This window comes from Daldinia decipiens (assembly GCF_022478715.1).
Source record: "Daldinia decipiens strain CBS 113046 unplaced genomic scaffold F4813scaffold_34, whole genome shotgun sequence".
Taxonomy (NCBI): domain Eukaryota; kingdom Fungi; phylum Ascomycota; class Sordariomycetes; order Xylariales; family Hypoxylaceae; genus Daldinia; species Daldinia decipiens.
Window position 1 is genome coordinate 22,177 of NW_026054577.1, and position 20,581 is coordinate 42,757.

General features: G+C 46.0%; 5 protein-coding genes and 1 non-coding gene across 6 annotated transcripts; 3 read left to right on the plus strand and 3 right to left on the minus strand.

The window, feature by feature from the left end:
- The first annotated feature begins 4,507 nt into the window (after positions 1-4,507).
- On the plus strand, positions 4,508-8,204 carry F4813DRAFT_194780 (uncharacterized protein). The gene is made up of 5 exons (XM_049239480.1): positions 4,508-4,971; positions 5,055-5,150; positions 5,465-6,625; positions 6,679-7,607; positions 7,671-8,204. The coding sequence occupies exons 1-5, from the start codon at positions 4,853-4,855 to the stop codon at positions 8,072-8,074; spliced, it is 2,709 nt and encodes a 902-aa protein (XP_049096712.1). The 5' UTR covers positions 4,508-4,852; the 3' UTR covers positions 8,075-8,204.
- A 520-nt stretch (positions 8,205-8,724) lies between these two features.
- Positions 8,725-10,687, plus strand: F4813DRAFT_369233 (uncharacterized protein). The gene is made up of 6 exons (XM_049244402.1): positions 8,725-9,398; positions 9,480-9,593; positions 9,686-9,855; positions 9,936-10,232; positions 10,292-10,432; positions 10,510-10,687. Exons 1-6 carry the CDS (start codon positions 8,855-8,857, stop codon positions 10,618-10,620), a joined length of 1,377 nt encoding a protein of 458 aa, XP_049096713.1. The 5' UTR covers positions 8,725-8,854; the 3' UTR covers positions 10,621-10,687.
- A 417-nt stretch (positions 10,688-11,104) lies between these two features.
- F4813DRAFT_369234 (glycoside hydrolase family 92 protein) lies at positions 11,105-14,593 on the minus strand. The gene is made up of 6 exons (XM_049244403.1): positions 14,399-14,593; positions 14,011-14,318; positions 13,916-13,948; positions 13,741-13,856; positions 12,252-13,694; positions 11,105-12,132 (listed from the first exon to the last, which is right to left on the minus strand). Exons 1-6 carry the CDS (start codon positions 14,428-14,430, stop codon positions 11,452-11,454), a joined length of 2,613 nt encoding a protein of 870 aa, XP_049096714.1. The 5' UTR covers positions 14,431-14,593; the 3' UTR covers positions 11,105-11,451.
- On the plus strand, positions 11,136-11,207 carry F4813DRAFT_t114. Its single transcript has one exon. It is a non-coding gene; the product is annotated as a tRNA-Asp (tRNA).
- Positions 14,594-16,727: 2,134 nt separating the features above from the next.
- Positions 16,728-18,462, minus strand: F4813DRAFT_194845 (uncharacterized protein). Its single transcript, XM_049239481.1, has 4 exons — positions 17,711-18,462; positions 17,502-17,662; positions 17,065-17,450; positions 16,728-17,010 (listed from the first exon to the last, which is right to left on the minus strand). The coding sequence occupies exons 1-4, from the start codon at positions 18,119-18,121 to the stop codon at positions 16,973-16,975; spliced, it is 996 nt and encodes a 331-aa protein (XP_049096715.1). The 5' UTR covers positions 18,122-18,462; the 3' UTR covers positions 16,728-16,972.
- Positions 18,463-18,871: 409 nt separating this feature from the next.
- On the minus strand, positions 18,872-20,396 carry F4813DRAFT_369244 (uncharacterized protein). Its single transcript, XM_049244404.1, has 6 exons — positions 20,160-20,396; positions 19,754-20,091; positions 19,621-19,705; positions 19,423-19,522; positions 19,134-19,369; positions 18,872-19,076 (listed from the first exon to the last, which is right to left on the minus strand). Exons 2-6 carry the CDS (start codon positions 20,084-20,086, stop codon positions 18,979-18,981), a joined length of 852 nt encoding a protein of 283 aa, XP_049096716.1. The 5' UTR covers positions 20,087-20,091; positions 20,160-20,396; the 3' UTR covers positions 18,872-18,978.
- Positions 20,397-20,581: the final 185 nt, after the last annotated feature.

Sequence of the window (20,581 nt, forward strand, 5' to 3'; positions counted from 1 at the left end):
AGGGTCAGGCATTACCGCGGCTTGGAAGCCTCCTACTATAAACGGAATCGTCCATTCAGGTACCATGCAAGATGTGATAGGTAGGATGAAGGAGCCGGTAGGAGATTGGATGCCGGTGGCCATCCTAAATTACTTGGAGTGTTCCATATTAAGGTGGTTGTTTCAAGCATGTGACGTTGGAGCCGCGAGACATTCGAGGCCACATGTAAGTCATCGACTTAGACTGGGGCCTATCTGGGGGCCATCTGACACGGCTTCGCGGTACGAATCCACAGCCCTGGAATTTTAGGAATAACTAGCCACTATCGGATGATAGTGTTTTTTTTTCCCCCTTGATTGTCTTGTCGTAACACTTGGAGATAGGTCCAAACACTCAAAATTTGAGCCCAGTCCACAAGAAGTCTAACCATCTAGACTCAACATCTAGTTAAACGATTTCTTGTCCATGCATAGTAAAAGCTTAGGTTACTGCTAGCTAGTTACTGCTGCGTTGCGTTGCGTTGCGTTGCATTCCCTGATGACAGAGCGGTGCCCCTGGCGCTAAACTTTCTCATCTAATTTCAGTGACAACAAAGAGCTGTTAGGAGAAAATAGAAAGGAAATGGATAGTTGGAGATGGTTGGGTTCTAGCTTGAAATCCAGGGGACGGCCCGACTGGGTTTCGATCAATCTAAAAAAAATGCTAAGTAATGGAAGGTGGTGAATCGGCCAAACCTGGGGGAGGCCGGGGTTTTTCCAAGGTTGTATGCTTAAAATATCCTTGGAATGTTTCAAAACATGACTTAGGAAGGCAGGACGCGTTGCCTGATAGGATACAGTAATCGATCGTTAAGGATACTGTGCTAAATGCACTGTGTATCTTTCTCTTCATCCGATCTAAGCTTGTTTATCATTTCCTCGTTAACACACCGTTGCCCATTTTGATTCGTCTAGTGGTAAATTATCATGTAGGCAGTAGGTAATGTAGGCAATGTAGATATATGGAGTGTTCCATTTCCAATATCTCTAAAGAGTTGCTTACCTACCTACCTTAGGTACCTATGTTTGCTCAATTATAAAGAATGCCACGCGGCCGTTACTTACGTGAGCTTAATTTCATTGGATTTATGGCTGAAAGTTTACTTCAATTACACTTACACTTACACTTGCACTTACCTCCTTACATACCTAGGTACCTCGGTATTACCGTTAAACCATTCCCCAACATGTATTTAAAGGGAATTCACGAACATGACATTACCAATACGCAAACTTAAGTAAAGAGTATATTCGTATTAAATAGTCGCTGCCCTTTGGACCTCTCTCTTCTACCCTAACCCATGATGGCTGAACACCCGAACACCCGCACGCCCCTCTCCCTTAGACTCGAGTTACTGCAAATGAAGTTTTCCCCTCATCTAAGAGCTGGAATTAAGCTTCATCTTCATTTTCATCGAGAGTCTTGGCGATAAGGCTTGAATTATCCGTCCCTCCAAGATGATCTGCCGAAGTCTCCTTGCGCTCACTTTCCTGCTCCGCTTCGATGTATCTACCTACCTAGGTTAGGTACCTAACCTCTAACCTAGTGATCAAGGAGAAGATAATTCTTCAATATTGGGACCCTAAGCTATTGCATCGAACTTCGCAACCTCTGTTCCCTTTTAGCCTGCCTATAGAGTCGTTGGAATGTTATCATGGGATCTTGTCATGAGGGCTTTTGGTGCACCCCGTCCGGATCTGCCAAGAAGTTAGTAGTGGTTAGGAATATCTCAACCATTGACGGCGGCGATGGCATCAGCTATGGAGCTTTGCCGGGTCATAGCTCGGGTTCCCCAACATTTTTAACTTCAATCCCGGATCTCAATTTGTGATTATCCGTCCAAGGACAGCGCTTTGAGGCCCACCATCTCTGATCCCGCTGATGATTACTGCTGCGGTGGAACCTTGGCGCTATGGTTCGTAGTCTGCAGGTTTTGATGAAATCCGGGGTTTGCTAACTGGTGGGTGTCGCGGTATCTGAGAATGGTATCGTATGGGGTCTCCGGAACTAATCAGTCCACCACCAGAAAAGCGGTTGTATTTGCGAACTAGGCTAGTCGCGAGAATAAGTTAGTCGGGGCATTATTAGATGTAATCTGATATTAAGCACCTGTAGTAAATTCTTATACCTAGTCGGATAAGGTAAGTCGTCGTGTTAGTAAGTTTACTTGTAGCGAGGTCATATCTCGTTACCTTACAACCCAGGGTTTAGGTACATTAGGTAACTTACCTTATAGGTATACATACATATCTTAGTGCATAGGTACCTACAATGCATATTAGATTGTACCTAGCTTCCATTATACGTACTCCGCATTCGATATTCCGTATTCCCACTGCCCACTGTCACTCCCCAGTTCCCCAACTTTCAACTTAACTCCACATATTCGCGTAATTTGCAATTCTTTAATTACGATCATACCGAGTTACGGGCGAAAGCAATTCAAAATCTTTACAAAAAACCCGCTGTCTTCCATTTACAGATCACAAGGACTATGTTTGAGGAGCATGGCATGTGAAATTTGTAGGTATCATGTTTAATTTGTTGGATAGAAATAAGACCTCGACGCTTCTGAGTTTACTGATTTTTTTTTCTTACGTGAGGTATCTACTATATCAGAACACCAGACTATATGGCAAGGTCAGGCCTCGCTGATCACTACCATAAACAGTCCTGGTTGAGGAGAAGATCAACACTATCCGAATTCAAGAGGCCATTTGTCTTGATTTAAGCTCCAAGTGGCGCGGCTTGGGTTTGAAAAAGGCGTTATTCGTGCAGCCGTGTTACCTACGTACTATCTTATATTTATCTAGGTTACTACATACTACTACAAAGATTTTACCCCTCTACCAGGGCTACGAATAACGAACACCCGTTGCAATAATACGGAGCCTGATAGGAACAAACTCCCCCCCTGTCCTTCTCTTTTCCCTTTCGTTTCTAGCCCCTCCTCTCATCTTGAACACTTTACTTCAATCCCACCAATCACGACTCCGCTAAAAGCCTTAGTATTGTTTCCCACGATCTTGTTTATTGCTAACGTAAGATTTCATTTGCATCCTCTAATATGTACCTAACTATGCTTGAAGCTAACTAGTTATGTATCTTTTGAAGCTCCAATAGCAACGATTGATACCCCTAGCTTCGGGATTAGATACATGTATGATACGAATTGGTAGACAATATCCTTAAAAGTAGCAATATTGTAACCTATAAGCAGCAGGTGAGTTACCTCATATATGTTATGTTCAGCTGATTGGCTACCCCCGCCCCCCACACTTTCCCACGCATACCTACTAGCATGTAGAAGCTAGTTTCTCCAATGCGGAGACTGTACGGAGGGGTGCTGTGGACGAATATGGGGTTAACTGACAGGGCACCCTGTCCCCAGTCTCCACTGGCTGTTAGCAAGGCTTGTTTATGTCTGGGGGCGGGGAATGCATCTCAAAAATTCTGACGCTGCTTCGATCTACCAAATCATAAACCAAATCATAAACATTGCGTACGTTTATTGCTCTTCTTACATGTACCTTACCAAAGGCTGCATCTCGCTTTTTGTAGACGTAATATGCGTACCTACATGAGGTGTCTTGCATCATCAATGAATGAGGAGTAAGTACATGTCGGTAATACGAATTCTCCTCGCCGTAACAGAGTCCTTTACCATCAGCTTGCCAACTCCTAGTACGGTTCTAAGTACCTAAGATAGATTATGTACCTAGGTGGAATAGGGGCTTAACACAGACACAAATGTACATCTACCAGGTAAATAATATAAGAACATAAAGGAAGAAAGTCACCTATGTCACATATGTCACATATATGTAAGTTGGAGTCGGTGTAAGTAAAGTCTATCGTTTCTGACCCGGCGCCACTTTTCTCTATTGCTTCTCATGGCAGGTTCGGGTTTCACTCGCAGGGAGGCCGGCGGTGGCTACCCCGTTACTACAGGCGTTTCCTTCACTAAAAAATTAAGTTACAACCTAATGATTTCCCCCATCTCCGCATCCTCCTCTCCGTCCCCCTCCTTACAATTCTCCTCCTCACAATCCTCCTCCTCACTCCTCATCTTGCACATAACAATTTAGCATGACCCCGAATTCAACCATCGTCAATCCTGTCACCTTGTCCATCTCATCTAAGTTTACCATACCGTTCGCCCATCTCATTCGTTTTTTCTCTTAATCCATTAGTCTTATTACAAATGTATCTTCCTGTCGCTTGAGCATTATAATCTCCAATTCAATCTCGGCCGTAGAATTTCAAAATACATCACATACTTAATACTATCACCTTCTCCGCGCGACCATCATCGACCAATAAGCCTACCATTAGCGGTTCTCCTCCTGGTCGGTGAATTAGCCCAGGCTCGTTAGTCCTGGTTCTCCGTGAAAAACGTATCGAATCGCAGCCTTGTTTGTTACCAGGCGTTGACAGGTTGGTTACCTCAGCCCTACTAGTTTCGTACGGTCAGCCAAACCCTTCAGGATCTCCGAGCTCTGTTGATCACCACTTTGGCCGCCAGCTCGGCGAGCGGCCGATCACTTGGGGGAGGCAGTGAGGACAAATGTGGTGGAATCTCGCGTTACGTTCCGAGTATACTTAGAATCGATTGATACTACATACATCTATCACGCCTATGAATTCATCCATCCACTGTCCACCCCGCAAGACATTCATTCCTCTTTCCGGCATAACTTCCTGGCCCTGGAATTTATACCCTTCCGACTTACCCCCCACTTCCGGGTGTTGCGTGACTTCATCTGCATTACACCCATATTTTGTACAGGGACTTACCTTATACTAATTATTGTTAACTTATCCTGACCCCAAATGAGAACCATGCCGTCCATAGAAGGCTCTGGCATCACTGGTACGGCCGAGGACAGCGTGGAAGGCCGGCAGCAGAAGCCCAAAACCCTACCATGCAAGTTCTGCGACAAACGCTTTAGGTAAGGGTCCCTAGACCTATTTATCGTCTTGCACTATATCTATATTCGTTGGCAATTTACTTACACGGCGATCCCCTAATTAGGCGTGTAGAGCATGTTCAACGTCATGAGAGAACTCATACTAAAGAGAAACCATTCTCGTGCGGGTGGGCTCGCTGCGGGAAGACGTTTGGACGTCGGTTAGTTAATTTGTTCCTTTATTTATTCTGACCTTGACTACCTAAGTTACCAATTTCCCATTTGTGGTGGTGGACTTCGCCTTGCCTACCGCCGTCCAACCATTTATCGTTTTTTGTAGGCGCTAAACTACCCCCATCCCCCCTCCTCAGATTCCTTAGGTCCTCCAGGTCTTTTGCAAATAGGATACACACATACACACCACACATGTCTTACAGCCCTGAAACCTCCTATTCCCCTCTATAATTCCCTACTGGTGGCCTCTTAACCTCCACCTTCTCTCATCCTCTTGTGAATATGCTTATATGGACATCAGGGATCTCCTCGTCCGCCACGAGAAACTCGTTCATCTCAACGAAGGGTCTAATAAGGATGGCAACCGGCCCCGGAAACCGTCGACGGCCAGCGCTGCCCAACCGCCTCTATCAGCTGAGAGCCATGTCGACTCCGAAATGATGGGAATGCCTCGGGCTCACCCGGCACACTATCATTCAGACTCCATGTCCTCTTCTGTGACAGTACCTCCACTTGCTCCTGATCCTCGTCACTCCTCCAGGGCTACAGCTTGTAATCTGGACCTTTTGTCTGATGCGGCCACCCAAATTGCTTCTGCGAACGAGGTTAACTCGATGCAACCGATGATGACAGACATTGGACAACCAGTGGCCGGCTTGACACGCATTAAGTCATACGACGAAGGAATACCATATACCGACCGTGGACGTGAGCCTGAAGCTGTGGCTATGTCACACGGACTACCCAATCCAGCCGGGCCGTCCGCTTTTGACGATTATAATCTCTTCTTGGACGAGTTTGCGACGTCGTCTCACTTCCTCCCACAAGCCTTCGACGCGGATCAGAGTATGGGTATGTGGCCGCGACATCTTTCCGATATTCAACGGGGTGGGCTTTCCAAGCCATCCTCCCAATTCCCCTCTCGGTTCCCATCATTAGCCCCTGACCCGAGAGATCCAACGGAAGGTGGCCCCAGAACACATGACGAATCAACAAGATCACAGCCCATGAGGGTTTCTGCAATGGACCATACCGTCATAAAAAATCGACTGGACGAATTCTCATCCGTTTTGCCGAATGATTTCGTGTTTCCTTCTCGGCATACACTCACTAGGTTTCTAGAAGGGTATGTAAGCGGTTTTCATGAACACTTGCCGATACTGCATCTGCCAACGATAACAGCCGCCGATCTCGCCCCGGAACTCCTACTGGCGATATTAGCAGTAGGTGCACAATATAGATTTGAGAGTCATCGATCAAATGCTTTATGGTACGCGGCTAAAGCAGTAGCGCTTGAACAAATACGGCGTCGCCATAGTCACGAAGTGCACGGTTTGTTACCAACTCCAGCGGCGTATAGTCCTCATTCTACGCGGCCATCTCCAAGCCATGGATTCCGCCATTCCTTTAGTTCTGTTCAACAGGAACGTTCGATGACTCAAGATACGCACCGAGAGCCTTAGTAAGAAAACCCAGCTACATGCATCTTTTCAATACGTGACTAATTTCTTTAAGTTCTCCCAATACTCCTCAATCTCGCATGGAAACTATCCAGGCTCTTCTTCTATTGTTTGCTGTTGGGCTCTGGGGCGCCAAAGCTATTCTTCGAGAAGCTTTGTCATTACAAAGTCTTCTAGCTCTCCTAGTGCGCGAGGAAGGATTTCTGTCAGAGTCCACGCAGACGGCCGATTGGGAGGCATGGGTCCGGATAGAAGGATCTAATCGCACAAAGCTCATCGCGTACAGTTTCTTCAATCTGTGTAGTATTGCGTATAATATGCCACCTCTACTATTGACGTCGGAACTTAACCTTATTCTCCCGCACTCATCAAAACTCTGGAGGGCGGAAACAGCTTGGCAGTGGCAAGAAGCTCGTCAATCATTCCCTAGTATGGATATATCGCTCCAGGATGCGTTTGCGAGATTATTCAGCAGACCACCACAAGGACCTCCAGCTTACATGTCCTCTCTCGGTAATTACATCCTCATCCACGCCATATTACAACATATATTTCTCCTGAAGCAGACATCTTTTAATTCCGTGTCACTTTTTGGGGGACTTCGTCATGACGATGTCGAAGATTGTTTTCAGGCCCTACGGATCTGGCAGATGAGTTTCGAACAGCACCAGGCGCGCATAACAGAAGGCAGCCACCAGAACGGCCCAGATTCATTTCCCGGTGGCTCTGTTACTTATAATTCAACCGCACTTTGGCGGTTGGCTTCTATCCGGTTGTATACAGATTTGAGTCCTAGCAGAACCCTCGAAACAAGAGAAGCGAGTCAGATCGCACAATCTTTCCATGACGCGCCGTATCTCGTTCGCAGTGTGCGCCTCAACCGAGCCGTCTTTCAAGCCATACATGCATTGTCTATGCTTGTTAAAGTAGGTGTCAATTATGTAGCAAGAAGGAAGTCATCGGAATGGAGCATGCAGCATTCGTGTAAGTATTTACGGAAAAGTTCGAGAGTATGGTAAAAGAATACGGTGGCTAACGTCGGCGCAGTATGCAATTTGGAATGCGCTATACTCCTTTCGAAATGGCTAATGACTCTTGCTTCGACCGGCCCGACAGGTGCGCCTCCTGAGCCCGATGAACGAAACCTTCTCGAAATGCTCCGTCACATGCTGGATGAAACAGAGTTTGCGGTGCCGATTGACCCTTCGCTCTCAGGAGGCGGCCCGGGGCATGGTCCACCAAACATGGATATGGCTGCGAACGACGGTACGAAGTTACGTCAGCTTGCCGTAGCCGTAATTCGGCTCTGGGCTGAGACGTTTAAGGGATCACATATCTTTGATATTGTAAAAGTGATCGGCGCCGGGTTGGAGGGATACGCGGACTTGATAGAGAAGCCGCGGGATAGAACACCACTAGGTCGGATGGGACCCAATTCGGGGCTTGGCTGACCAGACTGCAACGGGAGTTACTAACGAAGCGGCTTGGTGATAGTTGGGGGCGTTTGATGACTAGTGCGGGTCATTCTAGCCGAGTATAGATTCGGGACTAAATGCTCGCTTTGATCCTGACCATCTAACCGAGGTCCTTAGAAGTTTGGGAACGATTATATGCTAAGCATTGTCGAGTACCAGCCACAATGAACAACCGTGCCGGACGTCGCGGATCCGAAAAGGACGATAAACGTATGTGCCGCTGTCAGGTCGAGGTATTATGAGGATCTCAAACAAGGGCCTATCACGGCGGTGGTGCTTGGAAGGAGCAATACGTTCCGACTATTAATAACACCCCAGGAAGTTAATCTATGCATGGGAATGCGGATCGGGTGGGAGCGGCACAGGTTCGCCCCAAAATAGCAAAGAAATATAGTGATCGCAGCTAAACAATGAGCACCTACCCTATTAACATTTCCCATTTAAACCAACATGAACTATTTAGGTACGGAATACATTCGTAGTTGAAGGTTGCGGCTATATAATTGAATCTAAGATTAGCGGCGATTGACATTTCTATTTTTAAGTGATAAGAGACCGACTTATGTAATCCGTACAAAGTGCATGTGATACTGCGTCTAGCAGTGAAGTAATCACGTGATAGCGTGTCCCCCATTGCCACCCCGCGATTCTCCTCAACGCGTCACCAACTGTCTCCGAATTTCATTATATCTATATCTTGACCTTAAGAAACCAACTAACATTCCGAAGACAAAAGCAAATTCATACAATTAAGTTATGCCCGCCAAAAAAGGTACCGTAGCTAAACGTTCTACTTTGGAGGCTACGGGCAAATCCCGTCGCAGATCTCACCGCATTAGCCTCAGCAGTAAGAAGAGTACATACTTCGAGGACAATGACAACTCAGATGAAGAGCTACCACCTCGTAAGATTGTAAAAACCGGGGCTGGGGGGAAACCTTCTGGACGAAGAAAAGCTCGAGTGGAAGAATCGGATGACGAATTACAGTATGAAAATGTTAAAGATACATCCGAGGATGATGACCGGGATGCCGCGTTTGCTGAGGACAACCCTGAAAGTGAAGCAGAACGACCCGTGATACAGAAGCGAGGTCGTGGGAGACCTTCGAAAACCCGGACCGAGACTACAAAGAAGTCTAATAAAAACCCCCAAAATCTAGAAAGGACAAAGGCCATAGCAAAGACTCGGAATAAGGCCAAGAGGGAAAAGGAGGTTGACTCCGAGAAGTCAGTAGTCGAGGAAGATAGCGACGACGACGATGATGATGATGATGACGAAAACCGCATTACCTTCATTCCAGGTAAGAACTTGTTCTACGTTTCGGTGCTTCAACGCATCGAAATGACAATATGTAGCGTTGATTCTGATTAAAGGATTGTAGCAATACAATTAAGAGATACCGACGGCGTCGAATATGAGGATACCCGACTCCATAAAAACACTTTCTTGTTTCTAGAAGACCTCAAAGCTAACAACCAACGCAGTTGGCTTAAATGTATGTACATTTTTCACAATCAAGGACTTTTCCGCAGTCCCCGTTGCTCGCATCTACCCTTTCTTTATCTAACAGGGTGTAACCGCTTGTAGCACACGATGAGGAATATAGAAGGTCACTCAAAGACTGGGAATCATTCGTAGAGACCCTTACAGAGAAGATCATCGAGGCGGATGAGACTATTCCATGGTTGCCAGTGAAAGATGTTATCTTCCGGATATACCGAGACGTCAGATTCAGTAAAGATCAGACTCCGTATAAGGTGTGTCTGCCCCTTTCATTTTTCTATCTCTTCACCCAAAACAGAATTCTATTCTAACAAGGAAAATTCCGTATAAATAGCCTCACTATTCTGCAGCATGGTCACGAACTGGTCGAAAAGGCCCGTACGCTTGCTATTACGTGCATGTCGAGCCCGGTCGGTGTATGATAGGTGGAGGCGTATGGCATCCAGAGGCCGACGCGTTAGCCCGATTGCGCGCGAGCGTCGACGAGCGCCCCCATCGTATAAGTCGAGTCCTAATGAATCCTACATTTCGGAAGACATTTCTACCCGACGCAAAGTCCGGCAACGAAAAGTCTGTGATGGCGGCGTTCGCGGCGAAGAACCAGGAAAATGCGCTCAAGACGAAACCAAAGGTACCAACCACTCTTCTAGTTCTGAGGCCGTTTCTAGTACAGTATGCTCACTAAAGCAGGGCTTCCATCCGGATCATAAATATATAGAGCTTCTCAAACTGCGGAACTACACTGTTAGCACGCAGATCGACGACTCGGACCTTCTCGCCGATGACGCGCAGGATAAAGTAATGAGTGTTATTTCCGCTATGGTCGAATTTGTGAGTCGTGTCCATTTCTTTTGACTTGTTTATACGGATCATACGGATCATACGGATTAACTGGGATACCAACACAGGTCACGTTTCTCAACAGCGTCGTTAGGCCGGACCCTAACGCCGAGAGCGATTCCGATGAGGCCGACGGCGGGACTGAAGAGCAAGAGGGTGAAGATGATGACGAGGAATAGTTCTTTATTTTCCTTAGATATAGTGGGCGCTGACCTGGATGTAAATGATAAGGTGTTAATAATATTTGTCTTATATTTTCCCGCGTCCCGTATCTTATCCTCTTTACAGTGCCTGCATGTTAGAACTGCCATCAGCTTGATCAGGTCGGGTGTGGGTATCATATGCCATATAGCCGGAGGATGCTGCATGCTCCCGTCGAATTTCGGGTACCCGTATGATATATCTTACTTGTGATAATGAGCTTCCTGAAGAAACCCCTTAGTTAAAGTACCTATGGAAGCCACTTGGCCGGGTAGTTGCAACTTCATAAGCGCGTGAAAGTCTACTTGCCCTTTACTCTAGACCCACGGCGTAACTACCTAGCCCTTACCCTACACGCAAAGCATCCCGAGACTTCTAGTTTTAAACAACCAGTTAAACGACCAGTAGGTGCCTGCCTCAAAACAGTCTACTTAAGGTCGCATTGTACCTTCGAAACATCAATCATGTGAATCGAGTATTATTCACAGCTAAGTCTCAGTTCGTCTAGTGGTTAGGATACGGGCTTGTCACGCCTGTGACCGGGGTTCAATTCCCCGACTGAGAGTTCTTTTTTTTGTCTTTTCCTTCGTCATCCTATCTGTGTAATTCCAATTGAAGCTCTGTCCCGGTGATTGGTATATACCTGGTATCCATTGCCTGCAAATAAGAACTGACAGCTGAGGTGCTGCGGGTAACCATACCTTTTAAGTACGTCTTACGATTTGAAGTTGTATCCCTTTTAATTAAAATCCTTTCCATCTATATTCCTCAACCTCGACAGTAATCATCAACCAGCTTTATTTATTAAATCAATCCAACATCCCCGTCGATAAACTAGGTGGCAGATCCTCGTCTCTCGTTCCCCAATCGCTCTCCGAGGATCCTAATACAAATTCTAGCGTGCCTCCATTCGTGAAGAAGTCATGCGTGATCCAATTTCGCGTATATGGCTTCCCGTCTAAGCTAGCACTTTGAATGTAGATATTGCGATACTGTGGCGCGTCAAATCCACCAACGTTTCGCAATATCGCCGGCTTCCCCGATGGTGTTTGGATACTGAGCTGCCGGAACATGGGTGCCGTAAGCAGGTACACATTCTGGCCGGCAACTGGGTAAAAGCCCATAAATGCGAATGCTGTAAAGGCTCCCATGGCGCAGTCGTCGTTACCAGGGATCCCGTTGATACTATTGTTGAACTGCCCTGGGATATATTGGTGCAGCCAGTAATTGCTGCGGCCGGGCCGTCCACCATAATGAAATTGAAACGTCGTTAGGAAGTTGGGTTCGTTGCCCATGTAGTTAATACCTGACGAGTGGAAGTAGTCAAGCCGCTCGATGAAAGTCTCATGTCCTCCTAACGCTTCTATAAGCGCGGCCATGTCTTGTGGTACATAAAATGTGTACAGCCACGGACTCCCCTCGTATGTCTCGTACTGCGTGTCAAAATAGCAACTATGTTGTTGGTATATGGGGCTGCAAAGCCGTGTGTTCTAATGAGAGGGTTAGAGTCAGCAATGTTCTATTCTAAGTAGATAGGAAACGGTCGGGAGTGGTGATTCAGAATTTCACTTAAGGATGGGTATCAGGAGGGGAAATCTCAGATACTAACTTGATATCGCCAGGTACCATTTCGGAACCGTGGTTGTAGAAAGCCCTTGAACGCTGACATTTGCACATTACCGGCTTCGTCGCGATGCCGGTCCTCCTGCTCCGGGTTGAAAAGATTCTTCCAGTTCCGACTGCGCTGCAGGTACTTAGTCTCGTCATTCTTGTGGCCAAGCCCCCGTGCCATCAACGCAATCACGAAGTCATCGTACGCGTATTCTACCGTCCGTGAAATGCCTCGACTCATAGGTCCCGTCCCATTTTTGTCGTTGTCGTCGTATGGTACGTAACCCAGCGTGTGCCAGCTCACGAGACTACCGCGGCCAGTCGTAGACCAATCTTTCGGCTCTACCTCCGCATCGGAGACGACTGCCTCGTAGCCGAGATTCCAGTCGATACCCTCCGTGAGGTTTTTAATAAAGGCATCTGCGAGAACCACATCGGCATTCGAACCTCCCTGGGTATAACCTTTGCTAAAACTCATGCGGCAATCTGGTAACTTCCCTTCGTGTTTGTACGTGTCGATTAGCGACCTCACCATCTTCGTTTGGATCGAGGGGTCGATAATGGTAAGGAGGGGGTGCTGTGCACGGAACGAGTCCCATATGCAATAAAAAGAGTCATAATACGGCTCGTCGGATTTCCAGAGCTGGTTTTCACCTGTGTAATCTTGAGGCGAGATCAGTGCGCGGTAGAGCCCCGACCAAAATGTGGTCAGGAATTCGTGGCTCATACCCGAGGAGTCGGGTTTGATCACGGACAACTTTTCTTTCCAGGCATTCTTAGCAGCCTTTACCACGTCCTCGAAGCCGAAGTCTGGGATTTCGATCTCCGCGTTGTGGCAAGCTTGCTCGACCGATATGAACGACAGTCCCACCCGAACCATGATCTGATCCGAGTGCGCGAAGTGTATCCAAGCCCCCGCCGAGCCAGAAGGAATGTAAAAATTACTTCCTAGATGTCCCATGGCCTGAACCTCATCGGTCACATTGGTTTGTAGGAAAATCCCCGTCTTCCGGATATCGGCGCCTCGGAAATCGGCGCAGACATGTGCAGTGTACGCTCCGCTGCCAAATGACGGGCTAAACGACCCATTTCCTGTTATTCTTCCCGTTTCCGGGTTTACTTGAATGTCACCTCCGGTTCGAGAGTTACTAAGATCCATTAAATCCAGCAAAACCAGAGGATTAGTAGGTACCATGACCTTATGTGACACTACCTCTGAATCTTTAGGGAGGCTAAATCTGTAGAGCGTGGCGTGTTGGGTCGCCGTCATCTCCGCGTGGACCGAATTATTGAGGCCAATAGCGAAGTATCCTGGGCGTGCCGTAGCGGACCCGTCAATTCTCGGAACACTTCTACCGATATATGTATATTTGCACTGCGCGAAGTCATCCTCGGGACATCCCGGATGTACGAAAAGAGGAAAGTTTCCCAATGAAGGGCTCTATAGCAAGTTAGATTCGTTCGGGGGGTAGCATCCATCAACTCACCCCTCCAGTACCCGAATCGTGTAAGTGAGAAAAGCCCTGGATGTCAGAGTCGTCCGAGACAAATCCTGCGGCGATTTCTCCACGATCACTCGAGTCCGCTACGGCCTTTGCCATACCTATATAGCCAGTAAGTACCTAGGAAGTTTTTAAGCGCGTAGTATCTTAAGCGACATACCATACGGCAGAGTTGCGCCAGGGAAGACGTGACCTAAAAAAGTGAACTTAGTCGAAGCTCTTCGGCGATAGATTTAACTGATGCGCGCTACCTACCTCCATTCACGGTGCCGATGAGGGGGTCTATGTATCGTAAAACGTCATCGCTAGATTTCCCTAATGAGCCCCTGAAAGTGTGCAAGAATGTATTCGGAGAATTCAACCTGGTGGGGAGCAAGGCCCAGACTAATAACGCCAGCACGGGTATGACGATAAGGAATCGCCGCCGCCGCGGGAGGCCCTTGAGAAACGGCGTCATAGCGAATCGAGAATCACCCGCCGGAGCTTCGCTCGCGGGGTCTAATTCACGTGTCGATTCTATATGACGACGCGGATGCAAGAGCCATTGATACCAAGTCTTAGACCTTAATCTCCAAACAAGTTGATGCGCGTGTTAGCGGGCGCAAGGCTAAATTTATTGTTTGTTCTTTTTCGTCTTTCTTACCTTGGATCACTCTGGGGTGAAGATGCATCCATCGGAACTCGAACGCAAATTCATCAGTCCCAGCCAGATATTCATAACGGGCTTGCCTCGCATAGACCCCGTCTGCGACTTTGTAACCAACCGTCTAGAACTTCGGATTGGAGGTCTTGGTTCGCAATCTTGGCAATTAGGAGAATTTGGCTGAATCGCGTTTGGCTAGGTTTCCTTTGAGGGGTTACATCGGCACTTTAGCTTTAAGTGGGATCCATAGGAGCACGGTTGTCATTAGGTTGTCACCATTGGGTGCAATTGCAAAGCGGAAAGGTTACACCGCACTGATTTGAGTAAGTGGCTTTTTTGGCGTTAAATGTTTAGACCTTCTAAGAACACTCGACATTGATAAAAGGAGCTTGCCCTTCCGCTTCAGTTTCACTAGAATACGTAGGTAGGTAGGTAGGTAGGTAGGTAGGTACCTAATAGGCCAGCGCAAGAAGCGCACTGTGCATATTTCATTTTCGGGTTCAAATGTTATTCAAAGTCAGAATGTTGAAGATATGTAGAAAAATGCCTGCGAATAAACAGGGTCAAAGTTGAATCGTCATTTATGTATTATGAACTTTTTATACGAGAAGACTACCTACATGTATCTTAAGTGTGTAGCTTGTAATACCTAACCCAAGTATCTACAATCACCTTCCCCGTAAAGCCACATTAGAGAACTCTGTTCGGTGCATCAACTACCCCTAAACTACCCCTATTACACCGAAAGTTAGCGGGAGCGGACTTAGCGGGGCCACCGACCGTACAGCCTTGTATTATAATACTCGTAGCGGCGAGTAGGTATTACATTGTATTAGGTACTCAAGGAATAAGTTCTGATTGGAATTATAACTCCTTGAAGTCTTTTTCGTACTAGTTTCGACTAGGACAATGGTTCTTTCTTTACGACTTAAATGATGTAAGAACGTAGACAATTCCAAATGAGCGCGGTGGTCTACGTTTTGTTCTTAGTCCCGGCCACCTAGATATCAAACTCGGTTATTCGGTATTGTGATATTGATGTTTTAACATATTATATTCTGAGAAATAAAAGCAAGTTTACCCTGGTACTGTTCTTATCCCTTACGACGACCCAGATCCGCTGTTCCCAGATCCATAGTAATCCGGACTAGCACTCGGCCCACATATGACACTTAAAGAACCCGACGGCCAACATAGTAATTAATAGTAATAGATATGCGATATCTTCGATAACTAGCTTTTCCCCTAAAATATACACGAATATGTTTTAGGTATGTTGGAATAAGTACGTTTCGGTGAAACTGGGCTAAACCAATCGTTGGCCATAGCGAAATCCCTGGACGCTACTATTTTTTGGGAAATATAATACGGGTAATAACCTGCTATAAGATGCCTAGCAATGATTAGGGTGCAAGAACAGTGTCACAAGTCTCCAGCATTAGCTAAACCAACGTCTTAGGGAGATATGCGATTTTTATACAGGGATATCTTGTTTATACATGTTAATTATTGGAGCTATCGTGATATGATATTAGTATTATGCTCTCAGACTACTCTTTAAAAGTCTTTGGCATGAAATCTTGAAACTGTGTCGGTAATTCAAATTCAGATAGGCTCATCGTTATGGGTTTCTAAACAACTGAGTTATTTTCTCACATTTGCTCACATACTTACACTTATCTCGGGCTCAGACGGAGAAAGTAATGAGGCTGGTCAGATAGATATAACAGAATGATGAAGTCCTCCGTAAAGTATTTAACTTAAAGTAAAATCTACAGTGACCCTCCTATATATATTTCGGTACCTGAAATATTTCATAACGTTTTACAAGATACAGGGAACAGCATTGTCATAGTCGACTTATAAACTATTAATATATTATTGTTCATCGTTGGGATTAGTAGGAACTAATCTGTAACTAGACGACTACCTAGGTGGCAGAAATAAACGTATTCCGTAGCCGAAACGCTGATTTATTTGGGCTGATTTATTCCCACCGTATTTTTACTATGTTTTCATTAGGCACCTATACATATTCTTACAGTTCTTTATGGAGTCATATATATATATATGTTCGATTCAGTCCGGGGGCTGATAGGGATAGGGATAGTTACCTATATATGATTTAAGAAGTATCGTCCCAGACTGTTGCTCAAAGATGACATGTTGGACATAATCATTATGGAAGCCCGACGGTTGATATTTGGTTGGCATGCTTGTCAGTATTAGATTATAATATGCTACTAACTTGTATTTATAACGTAGGTACCGGATACTACATATTCTTCTCCGAGTATGGCTAGAAAGGTCCATATTGACATAGATGTCACGGCGCCACCAAGATACTTAATAGTTATGTGTCAGATCAGCACATGGGAACCCAAAGCCTGAATCATGTCCAAGATTCGAAATTAAGTCTCCAGATTGATACCACAACTAGCAAATTATAATGATATCCATCTTCCGAAAAGAATAGATGCTTCTCTAATATCAAACATCATAGAATATAAATCCTAGTATTGTTCTTCAGGCCCTATCATAAAAACCACTTCTTAATTAAACCCAAATACATTCCTACATATTCATGTGTCTGCCAGGTAGACTAGTGACCCCTACGAGATGATTCATTAGTTCAGAGTAGATTAATCGGTCGCGCAACTACTTACATCCGTCGATATCCTCATTGACAGTGCTCTTGATGGTGCATTTATTAGCCTGGTCTACGCTCTGAATTGTAATTCCGTTGCTTAGTAGAGGCTTGGAGTCCATAGCGCGCTGAAGAGCATCACCCTTCCAGCCGAAGAGGTAGTCCCCGTGAGTACCGTAACCTACGCTGTCTTCGTAACTCCATACGAAGGGCTGAGAACCGTCCGCGGGCCACAGAGACTTGTCGTTGAATGGAGTCGTGTCCCACATGGTCTCATAGGCAACTTGGGGCACACGAACAGGATGCGACGCCGGGCAGGGTCCAGCAGTTGTGAATGCCCCCTTGTTCGTATTGTACATGTGGTCTTGGTGGTTAGGGCTGTCGAGGTTCTTGCCGTCCCAGCATCTACACAGCGATTAGTAGATAGGGATTATAACTAGGTGTAAGCTTACTAACGCTGGGAAGTGGTGAATAGCCATGATGCCCGCTTTGCACGGCTGCTTAGGGAACTCGGCGGTTTCGGGAAACCTCGTCATAACATCTTGCAGACAGGTATAACGTAGGCCTGGGTTGGTACCGTCCTTGCTCTCTGGTGATCCAACTGTCATGCGGAATCCCTAGAGTTGTTAGGCGGCCCGTTATGCCAAGAGGGGAAATAGACATACAGGCTTGAAAGCTGTGATTTTCTGGTTTCCGTTCGAGCTGAACGACTCCTGGATATAATAGACGGTCATTCCGCCCTTAATATTACCTAATAGGGCATTTGGATACTGGGGCACACGCTTGTATGTTCCATTACGGGCTTTAAAGTATAGGACAGCGGTCCAGTAGTTAGAAAAGTCCTCGGAAAATGTGCAGGTTGTGCAGGTAGCCCTCTGACTGACGTCCTTCGTAGGGTCCATGGTTGCGTTAAAGCCATTTCCACCAACGATCTGGTGGAGATGTGCCGAAGGGATGACACCAGGTTGAACCAGAGGGTCTAAACGCTGGACGCTGAGAGTAGCACACCCGAAGCGGAGGTACGCCTGAGAGGGCGCAGCGAGCGCAAGAATAAGAGAAAGAAAAGATCCCTTCATCTTGATCGTATCGATAATGAAGTCGGTGACAATATCAGTGATGCAGCCAGAAGGCGGTAGAGATACCGAAAGGCAGGCGAATGGAATCACGTCTAGACCAACATATATACAGAACGCTAGCTTCTAGCTTTAGTAGCGATTCGCTTATGCCGCGTCGCCGGCAGAATATCCGGTCTGGTCTTGTCCACTTCGCATTCATCCAGAAATATGTAATTAAGGTAATGATATCTATAATTACTAGAACCGTTCACCTGTACCACTCGTATCACTTGGCTACGACGGCAGATAGACCGAAATGATGTGTAGAAGTAGCCGTCTGATATGAATGGTTCGTCCGCATTGGCAGCGGATATACCGCCCCTGGGAAATTTGACAAGCATCGAGAACTATTCGAAGTCTTATAAAATTATCGTATAGAGCAAACGGCAATTAGATGATTGAGTCCCAATCACACACTACCGGGGGCCTCCGTTCCGAGAGCCCGAATCTAGGAAGCCAGGGGTTAAATATCCCCTACCATATTTCCCGTCTCCTCCTCATGGCTGACCCCGGACTCAGATACCCACCTTTACCGCACGTGCCCTCCGACTGCCGGCAATCCTATTCCGTCCGGCAAACAGCTATTCGCTTGGCTTTGGGACCCTAGCTACTTTCCGGTCTGCAAGCAAACCTCGTGATGAAAACTGGCAATACTATAATCCCAGCATCCAGCCATTCCATAAAGATGAACGTACGACACCCATGCAACCATATGGTTATATCATTGAATTAAAGTTTCTTTTGAGAATCTACGCTTCTAATTTCCTATAGACTTGATTCACGTATCGCTGCTATACACGGGGGTATTTAGACCGTGTTCATAGTTTCGTAATGACTAAAGTCCGTGTCTCAACGCTCTCACGCGGCGGTGCTTGGGGTATTGCCATCGAGTTTTCTACGGATACATGTGGACAGTCTAAGGCTAGGAGTTAGTGGAAACCAGGCCTTTAAATACTAGTATAATCGTACTTACATCTGGCATTTGAACCTGAATGGCTGTCGTAGGTGAGGAATAGAAAGGGCTCGTTAGACCTTTGGTTAGGTAACCAATACCATTGCTGATCTTTGTTATATTTCAAATAGTATATCTCTTGAGTCCAATCTGGGTACACTCTGTCCGTGGCAACGAGGTCATTTACGTCGATTGAGCTGTAGTCACACAATGCAAGAGGGCGATCTTCGCACTGGGGTAGAATAGGACGCCACGTACTGCAAGAAGAGATCAGTGACTATTGCGACAGTTGCCCTAAGAGAGCCCTTACTTGATTAGCCTAAAACGGTAGCCGGGCTGGAAGAAAGTTTGGAGCTGCTCCTCGTTGAGAACATTCTTCAGGAGCCGCGGTACAGTATCCAGAGATATGTCTAAATACGATGAGAAAATACCAGCCATATTTAAGCCAAACTACGAACCGACTATGAGAAATCAGGTCAGTGTATGATGAGTTTCCTAGGAGTCTTACCATGTGCGCCCACGGCAACCTGCTCTACTAGAAGTGGATCACTTGGGTCATAGTTTTCGAGAGCCATCGGAGCATTTTTACGCATCTTAGACTCTTGTTAGTGGAGATCAAAATATAGTATTGGCATGCTCACTTTGTAATCATAGCAATGAACAAAATCTGCTTTGAAGAAAGACCGTAGCAACTCCTCGTTCTCAGCACGGTACTTTTTCATCAGCTCAGTGTCTACTCCAAGACTTGGGACATATTTAGACTCATGCTCGACGTAGCAGAATCCGTTTCTCTCCAAACTGATATCGTTATCATTGCGCATACTACGCACGGTTACTGGTTTATTCTCCCATTCGACATTGGTTGTATTAATGGCGTCAACACCGACTTTAGAAGTCGCCGAAGGATGAAGAAAGAAAGGTTTCTCTTCACTGTATAGAGGAATATCAGCGATAAAATCAATAGTAGTCTGCATGTTAGCTTCTACAATTAGATTTACTTTAACAGTAGAAGAGTGGATGTTGGGAAAGGCGTATTCTACTACTTACAGTGAGACGTTCAAAGAAAAAGGGGGTTATAACTAGAAGAAAACTAACACTCAGATACTAGATAGAATTTGAAGCTACTTGAAGCAGAGCCTCATTATCACCTTAGGTAGGTACCTAAGGTACTCATTGGAATCCCAGTCGATCACAGCCTCGAAGGATTGTCGTGCGTATTCCGCTCTGTCTTATTACCTTAAGAAATATTAATCTCGTGTTAGATTAGTCAGCCATGTTAGGTAACCCAAAATCCCTAGTCTCATATAAAATAGCGGTGTAATACGCGTTTCCACGATTTTACCTCAATCAATTAGATCATCGAGAATATTACCAAATAGGCCTCATATATTGCCTACCCCGGTATTTAGTACGTATCTGTTTGTGACATGTCGAATATGCACAACAAAAAAATGCACGTCATCAGAAGA